Source organism: Bison bison, unplaced genomic scaffold, assembly GCF_000754665.1.
Source record: "Bison bison bison isolate TAMUID 2011002044 unplaced genomic scaffold, Bison_UMD1.0 scf7180017864481, whole genome shotgun sequence".
Taxonomy (NCBI): Eukaryota; Metazoa; Chordata; class Mammalia; order Artiodactyla; family Bovidae; genus Bison; species Bison bison.
The window spans coordinates 1,529,137-1,538,223 of NW_011495041.1; the positions used below are offsets into that span (position 1 = coordinate 1,529,137).

General features: G+C 43.0%; 1 protein-coding gene across 1 annotated transcript in view; it reads right to left on the reverse strand.

Annotated features, from left to right (window-relative positions):
- Positions 1 to 3,399, reverse strand: part of IFNAR1 (interferon (alpha, beta and omega) receptor 1) — a 24,612-nt gene extending 21,213 nt beyond the window's left edge. The window contains exon 1 of the mRNA XM_010862289.1: positions 3,171 to 3,399. Coding sequence (XP_010860591.1) covers positions 3,171 to 3,355 — 185 coding nt within the window. The 5' untranslated portion in view covers positions 3,356 to 3,399. The remainder of the gene's footprint in view (positions 1 to 3,170) is intronic.
- Positions 3,400 to 9,087: the final 5,688 nt, after the last annotated feature.

Below are 9,087 nucleotides of genomic sequence, written 5' to 3' on the forward strand. Positions count from 1 at the left end.
TTTAGAATGGACTGGTTGGATCTCTTTGCAGTTCAAGGGACTCTCAAGAGTCTTCTCCAACACCACAGCTCAAAAGCATCAATTCTTTGGCACTTAGCTTTCTTCACAGTCCAACTCTCACATCCATACATGACCACAGGAAAAACCATAGCCTTGACTGGACGGACCTTTGTTGGCAAAGTAATGTCTCTGCTTTTGAATATGCTACCTAGGTTGGTCATAACTTTCCTTCCAAGGAGTAAGCGTCTTTTAACTTCATGGCTGCAATCACCATCTGCAGTGATTTTGGAGCCCAAAAAAATAAAGTCTGACACTGTTTCCCCATCTATTTCCCATGAAGTGATGGGACTGAATGCCATGATCTTCGTTTTCTGAATGTTGAGCTTTAAGCCAACCTTTTCACTTTCCTCTTTCACTTTCATTAAGAGGCTTTTTAGTTCCTCTTCATCTTCTGCCATAAGGGTGGTGTCGTCTGTATATCTGAGGTTATTGATATTTCTCCCAGCAATCTTGATTCCAGCTTGTGCTTCTTCCAGCCCAGCGTTTCTCATGGTGTACTCTGCATAGAAGTTAAATAAGCAGGGTGACAATATACAGCCTTGACGTACTCCTTTTCCTATTTGGAACCAGTCTGTTGTTCCATGTCCAATTCTAACTATTCCTTCCTGACCTGCATACAGGTTTCTCAAGAGGCAGGTCAGGTGGTCTGGTATTCCCATCTCTTTCAGAATTTCCCACAGTTTATTGTTATCCACACAGTCAAAGGCTTTGGCATAGTCAATAAAGCAGAAATAGATGTTTTTCTGGAACTCTCTTGCTTTTTCCATGATCCAGCTTAGGTGGTGTATATTCTACAGGCACTAGCATCCCAGTAGCTTATTCATGTGTCTGTGCATCATTCATCACCAGTGATGTGTCTTATGTTCTGAGAAATACTGTACTGAAAAATGTGTCTGCTGCTGCTATTAACCTCATTTTAGTTGATCACATACTCTGTACCACTGTTCTGTGCACTTTATACACAATTAGCAACACTTGCAACAGGCTTCTGTCTTAGATGCTTCATCACTGGGGTGTCCCAGACCAGTCTGCCTGGCACTGTCCTGCTTTAAATTTGTTGTTGCAGCTTATCTAAAATCAAGTGCTTCTGTTCACTCTCAGAAGTATCTTGGTTTGAAAGATAAATTACATGTGGTCATATTAGTTTTTTATCTTTACTTCACAGATAAGGAAACTGATAGAGTAAGTAGCAGAGGATGGACTAAAACCCAAGCAGAACCGACTCATCGGAAAAGACCCTGATTCTGGGAAAGACCGAGGGCAGGAGGAGAAGTGGGTGACAGAGGAGATGGCTGGACGGCATCACTGACTCAATGGACATGAGTTTAAGCAAACTGTGGGAGATAGTGAAGGACCGGGAAGCCTGGTGTGCTGCAGTCCGTGGGGTTGCAAAAAGTTGGACTTGACTGAGCGACTCAACAACAAGCCTGGCTCAAGCCCATACTATACTATCCCATACTAACTGCTGAACTGGCTCTCCAAACTTGTAACCTGGCATATTCTTACAAGGCAAGTGCTTATAAAGCTAGCAGAACAGAATAGAGAAAGGACCGACTAAGAACACACTGAAACAGTGCCCTGGACCAAAGTTAGAACAAAGAGTAAGAGATTGTCATGAACTGGAGAAGTTAGTAAAAGCAACAGAATGTGTGAAGGAACATGAACACGAGACCACGGTCTATGACTCTGCTCTTTTAATACAACGGTCATTTAAAACAAAGGAATATGAAATAATCTCTATTATGCCTAAAAAATAGTTGTTTAATAAGAACTAAGGCAAAGAACAAAATTGGTAACAAAACTCAAAGTTCAATTTAAAGAAAAAGATGAAAAATTTTACACGATCCATTGTGAGGAAAACAATATATAGTGTGTGTATACATATATACCCTTGACAACATGGGTCTGAACTATGTGAGCCCACTTACACGCAGCTTTCTTTCAGTAAATACACACTTTACAGTATTACAAGATCTGGGGGTGGGTGAATCCACGGATGCAGATATGAAGGGTCTACTGTGAAGTTATACTCAGATTTCTGACTGCAGCCAGCAGCGGCAGCGGGTAGGAGCAGCGGGTTAGGCACCCCTGCTCCCGCCATTGCTCAAGGTCAGCTGTACACCCACACACACACTAACAGCTTATTCACAATCAACCAGAGAACAGCTGGGGCTTCCCAGGTGGCTCAGCAGTAAAGAATCTGTCTGCCCATGGAGGAGACAGGAGATGCGGGCTCAATTCCTGGGTCAAGGAGATCCTCTGGAGAAGGAAATGGCAACCCACTCCAGTCTTCTTGCCTACAAAAATCCCATGGAGAGAGGAGCCTGGCAGGTTACAGGCCATGGAGTTGCAAAGAGTCGGATAGGACTGAGCGACTGAGCACGCACACATGCAGAGAACAGCAGGGCTGTGGTTGAAATGGCGGAACCCTGGTTCTAGAGACCCCACACCCTGTTTCTTCATGCCTGACTTCCTGCCTACGCTTGGGACAAGGGTCACAGTGAGCAGACAGGGTCTTAGGACCCAAAACAAAGTGCTATACTTCCTCTTTGCTTCGGAAATCCTTTCCGCTGTCAACTCCCAGTCTGCCTACCCTCTTGGCAATCATTAGGTGGAAAGTTAGCCCTAGGGAGGAGGCAGAACCTCCAGAAACACTGAGGAAGTTCAGGGCCCAGCACACTGATACTCAGCCAGGGTGTCCAGAACTAAGACTGTGCGTGATGGAGGAAAGAGGAAAACCTGACCACAGAAGACCTGGTGGCTGATTCCAAGACAGTGGCTAGGCTTTTAGGGACAGTCTCCCATATTCTCAGGGTATGCTCTAGGTCAGACCCTAATTTCTGCTTTAAGAAGCTGAAGCGTCCAGAACAGAGAGCGTATGGCTAGCACAATCCCCCAAATCTTTTGCTTCAAAACCCAAAGATGAAATCTGAACTCTCACTCTTAGACTAAGTCTCTAACTGTAGCAAAGAAGTTATACTTAGTATGCAAAACTGCCATATATTTTCTTTAAAAAAAGAGGAAACACCAAATGTTTCCCAAATTTGAAAATTTATGGTGTTAAAGTGATAAAAATTATTCAGCAGATCCCTGAGTATAGAGTAACGTACATTTGATAATCTGCTGAAAAAGTCACATTCTTGACAGACTCACTGCTGCTGTTCCACTTCAGGAAAAAATTGTCATCAATGATGTGGATCTCGACATTTTCAGGCTTCAGATTTGCTTCCCCTGTCAAGATAATAAGACAGAAGACAGTTAGACAGACATACCATACAGTTATATGTATATACATGCTATAGATATTTTAAAAAATCATTCTTTCCTTGACATCACTGACTGGACAGTGAATACATTTAAATATAACAAAATTAAGTAAATAAAAAAATCTTAAAAAAACCTAGTGCTTGTTCTCAGCATGGGAAGACTGCTAATTACCTCTATCTCTGCATTCAAGAGAACTGGAAAATGGTTGAGGTTTTTAAAATCTATAAAAAGCAAATATTATATGTCAATTATAGCTCCATAAAGGTGGAAAAAATGAACTGTAAAAAGGTACTTGTCTTTTAACTGGGAAGAAAAGTCTGTGTATAAAAATAGTATTTTTCTTTTGTCTTAGAAGTGATACTGACATAAAGGACATGGGCTCGGCTGTTTAACACCCTCAACTTGGTTTTTCTTATATACTGTGTTCAGACAGGGATATACTCTGACACAGAACTGAACAGATGTGGTTTCAGAACTGACAACTATTTATAGAAGCCAAACATTCACATACAAAATTGATAAGAGATATGAAAGTTCATCATGTCAGCCAGGTCCTTTAGCACCCTGAAAAGGTCTTGACTGCTTAACATATGAAGTCTGAGCCCTTCTGTTTATTTTACAGACTTCCATCTAGAGACCTATTTCATTTCCTATACTGTTAAAAAATGTGAAGTATAGTTGATTTACCGTATTGTGTTAGTTTCAGGTGTACAGCAAAGTGATTTGGTGATATGTACATATTTATATTTCTACTTCTAGTACAAATCTTCCACCAGCTGGATGCTCTCTCTGTCTCTTCTGATTCTTCCTTTTTGGCCCCCCACCCAAAAAGCGTTTCTCTTCCTGACCACTCAAACCTTCCAAGACCCAGCTCAAGCTTGCCCTCCAAGAGAAAACCTTTCTCAAATATTGCAGCAAATGCAACCTTGCTCTCTTTTCACACTCTGCACCATGAATCTGCACCACTCAATTTTACACTGAAGCAGATGTACTCAGCACAGTACTGACATCTAGTAGGCTTAAAAACTTGATGTGTGAAGGTGAAGACATCTTTTTAAAAATTGCTTATGTTAAACACAACCTCCAACCAGAACACAAGTTCCTTAAGGCAGGGTCTGTACAGCTTTAAACTTAATCAGCATTTCTCAGCATCCTCAGACTAATGCTGAGTTCAGAAGAACTTTTTCCTCATCAGAGAAGACTGATCTTTCACTATGATAAATTGCAATTTTTAAAAGACCAGTTTTTAAGTTTATTCTTTTTCCTACGGTAGTTCTGCCATAGGACAAGGATGCTATCTCCTTACAGACTTTCTACTATAGGGGTGGATAACCAACAAAGATCTATTGTATAGCACACGGAACACTGCTCAATGTTACGTGGTGGCCTGGATGTGGGGGGGGGGCGCGTTTAGGGAAGAACGGGAATATGTACGGCTGAATGCCTTCGCTGTTCACCTGAAACTATCACAACATTGTTAATCGGCTACACCCTAATATAAAATGTTTCTGGTGTTAAACATGAAAATAAATATATACATACAGAAATACATTGTTCCAGTCATGTATGGATGTGAGAGTTGGACTATAAAGAAAGCTGAGTGCCGAAGAATTGATGTTTTTGAACTGTGGTGTTGGAGAAGACTCTTGAGAGTCCCTTGGACGGCAAGGAGATCCAACCAGTTCATCCTAAAGGAGATCAGTCCTGAATGTTCATTGGAAGGACTGATATTGAAGCTGAAACTCCAATACTTTGGCCACCTGATGTGAAGAACTGACTCATTGGAAAAGACCCAGATGCTGGGAAAGATTGAGGGCAGGAGGAGAAGGGGATGATAGAGGATGAGACGGTTGGATGGCATCACTGACTCAATGGACTTGAGTTTGAGTAAACTCTGGGAGTTGGTGATAGACAGGGAGGCCCGGTGCGCTGCAGTCCATGGGGTTGCCAAGAGTTGGATGTGATTGAGCGACTGAACTGAACTGAAAAAAAGAACTTTAAAAAAATGGATTGCTGCCTCTGGTTTCCATTTAGAGATATTATGGTACGGAGTCAAAGAGGGAGATGCCTGAGAAAATATTTTCTGAATTTTTTTTAAAATGGGGAGGTATTTATTGAGTCTCCCCACCCTCAATTACCTATTTTACACTTGTATTCTCTGAGACTTCATTACCAAATAGAATTACTTCCCTTTATCCCACTCTAAACTTAATTCCCATGCCAAGCTGTTGGAATTTTAGATTCTATGCAGCCAAAAGAGAGCGACTGGGTTTATGGCATTAATAAAAGGTTTGATGGCATTTTTAGTCTACAGCCTTGAGAGAGGATAAGGAAATCTGATACCCAGGGTACAGCCAGGCATTTCCTTTGGGATGAAATCCTTCTGTTCTAATGGAAGGAGACCCTGGAATTACAGGCATCTTGGCTTTTATGAGACCAACAAATGTCCATGGGATTCTCCAGTGAAGAATACTGGAGCGGGTAGCCATTCCCTTCTCCAGAGGATCTTCCCAACCCAGGAATCGACCTGGGGTCTCCTGTACTACAGGCAGATTCTTTACCAGTTGAGCTATCAGGCGTGGACAGGGACTTGGAAATAGTTATTAAATAAGCTTTTAGAGTTCATAGATTTTGTTCTGTTGGACTTCCCTGGTGGCTCAGACAGTAAAGTATTAGCAATAGCCCTTTAATAATAATTTACCTCAACCTTTAGCATGTAAAATATATTAATGGGTAGCTGCATGCGTGCGTGCTCAGTTGCTTCAGTTGTGTTTGACTCTTTGTGACCCCATGCAGCCTGCTAGGCTCCTCTGTCCATGGAATTTCCCAGGCAAGAATACTGGAGGGGGTTGCCATGCCCTGCTCCAGGGGATCTTTCTGACCCAGGAACCGAACTCAAGTCTGAGTTTCCCGAACTGCAGGCAGATTCTTTATGTACTGAGCTACCAGGGAAGCCCTAAATGGGTATGTAATCCAATACTTTTTATACAATTGGTTGTTTCCAGCCCTTCAGATTCATAATGATGACTAGAAACAGTTTACTGTATTTTCAAGTCTGACGTAAACCCAAACACATAACATCTATACAAATATAAATTTCCTACTATATTTTGGACAGTTTTCTTAGACTAGGATCTCAGAGCTGCATTTACTAGGTTTGAAAGTACAAACATTTTGATTACTTTGAAACACAGAGTTTATTATGATCTCAGGTCAGAGTTAACATTACATTTAGTTTTGAACATTACTCTTCCTTTGTGAAAAAAACTAGATTAGTTAATTGAAAGAGAACTAAGTCCTTAACATATAGGTGGATAATCAAGAACTAAATTGTGTGGTCTTCAGAAAACAGCTAGCCTGTAAGCCCCAGGGCTTTGGGGCCAGATTTTCAGGGTCTGATTTCTCCCTAAAGCACAGGCTAGCTATATGGCCTCAGCCTGCTTCTCTATAAAATGAGGATAACGGTGCTCAGCTTTATTTTGAAAGCTAAATGAGTTTGTACCTTTAAAACACTCAGAGTAGTGTCTGGTACGTAGTTAAGAGAGCAAAAAATGCCAGTTGTGTATGAAATTTATTTTAGCTCTCCTCTAATACAGATTACAATTATGATCTTAATGAACAGCTTCCTGGAATGTTAATTTTACATGAAAATTCTGGGGAAATTCTTTTGATATGAAAGCAAACATAAGTTAATGCAAAATTTTCATGAACAAAAGACTCCAAAGAAATTATTAGGGGTTACACCAGGACCCTAGTACCCATATATTATATACAATATTTGCGGGACAGTCTGAAAAATAGGTGTGAAACATAATAAAGGAAACCTCATTTAAAATGAAGTCAGGAGGCCAGAAGCCGGAGCCCTCATGTATGTTCACTCACCAGCAATTCCAGACCCCAAAAGGAAAAATTCTCCTCTCCCAGCAACCAACACAGACAATGCGAAGAGTAGCACCACCCCGAACTCTCACCTTCAATCAACGGAATTTCTTTTAAAACCCCACCAACTTCCTTCTTTTGCTCTATAAAGTAATGTTCTCCTTTCCTTGTTGGACTTGGCTATGGTTTTTGCTGTAGCTTGTTGTTGTAGTCACTAAGTTGTGTCTGACTCTTGGCGATTAGATGGACTGTAGCCCACCAGGCTCATCTGTCCATGGCATTTCCCAGGCAAGAACACTGGAGAGGGTTGCCATTTCCTTCTCCAGGGAATCTTCTCCACCCAGGGATCAAACTCATGTCTCCTGTACTGGCAAGTGGATTCTTTACCAGTGAGCTATCTGGGAAGCCCTTGCTATAAGCTTGGTTGCCCTAAATTGCAATTCCTCTGCTATTCTGGAATAAACCCATTTTGTTGGTAAAAACAACATATTTTTAGGACCAGATAGATAGGATATCATGTACCCCAGAAAATCAGAGTATGATTTTCAAAGCAAATAAGCATTTAAGCCACTAGGCTTACCAGGTGTCACTAGTGGTAAAGAACCTACCTGCCAGTGTAGGTAAAGGTACTGAGTTGGGAAGATCCCCTGGAGGAGGGCATGGCAACCCACTCCAGTATTCTTGCCTGGAGAAACCCAGAGACAGAGGAGCCTGGTGGGCTACGGTCCATGGGGTTGCAAAGAGTCAAACAGGACTGAAGTGACTTAGCAAGCATGCAGGTGGCCTCACCAACTCCCGGATTTCTGCTCTGTTGCGAGGCCCTGTTTGTCTTTGGTATATCTTCTTACTACCACGTCAATCTTCCAATAGCTATTTCCCCCATGTATCCCCCCTAAATTAAGAAAGGTGGCAAATTAGCTTGGTGGCTCCCAGCCTTCCTATTTGGCCCTGCCTGGTGGTCCGGTGGTTAAGAGTCTGCCTTGCAATGCAGGGGAGGAGGGTTCCATCTCTGGTTGGGGGATTTTGTTGTTAGGACTTCCCTTGTGGCTCAGACGGTAAAGCGTCTGCCTACAATGCAGAAGACCTGGGTTCGATCCCTGGGTCGGGAAGGTCCCCTGGAAAAGGAAATGACAATCCACTCCAGTATTCTTGCCTGGAAAATCCCATGGATGGAGGAGCGTGGTGGGCTACAGTCCATGGGGTCGCAAAGAGTCGGACACGACTGAGAGACTTCACTTGGTCTTACTATTATTATTAGACTGATTGAATCCTGAGGGCACAGAAATCCTTGCACACCTTACTGGGCATTTACCCGTGGGATCAAGAACTCTCTACTGAATAGAGGAAACCAGCAGCACAGCTCTAAGCCTTGTTTATTATTTAACTGTGCGGTGGAGCTGCCTGACTTTTAGGAAGGAACAAACTGGTCACCAAAGCAGTGCACACCCAGCCCTGCGGGGGTGGAAGGTGGGGGCAGGCAGCAGGCACAGGCGAGGGCGCCCCCGAGCAAGCGGCTGGGGAAGAATCTCGAACATCACTTTCTGTTGTTTCATCTTTGGAAGGACCGACGCTGAAACTCCAATCCTTTGGCCACCTGACTCCTTGGAAAAGACCCTGATGCTGGGAAAGATTGAGGGCTGGAGGAGAAGGGGACGACAGATGGTTGGATGGCATCACCGACTCGATGGACAAGAGTTTGAGTAAGCTCCGGGAGTTGGTGATGGACAGGGAGGCCTGGTGTGCTGCGGTCCATGGGGTCGCAGAGAGTCGGACACGAATGAGCGACTGAAACTGAAGTTTGATTTGAGTCCGTTTCAATGAGGCACTGCGACTGCGGACAACCAGAGGTCTCCCAATGAGGGCGTCTGTCCCTCCACCCCC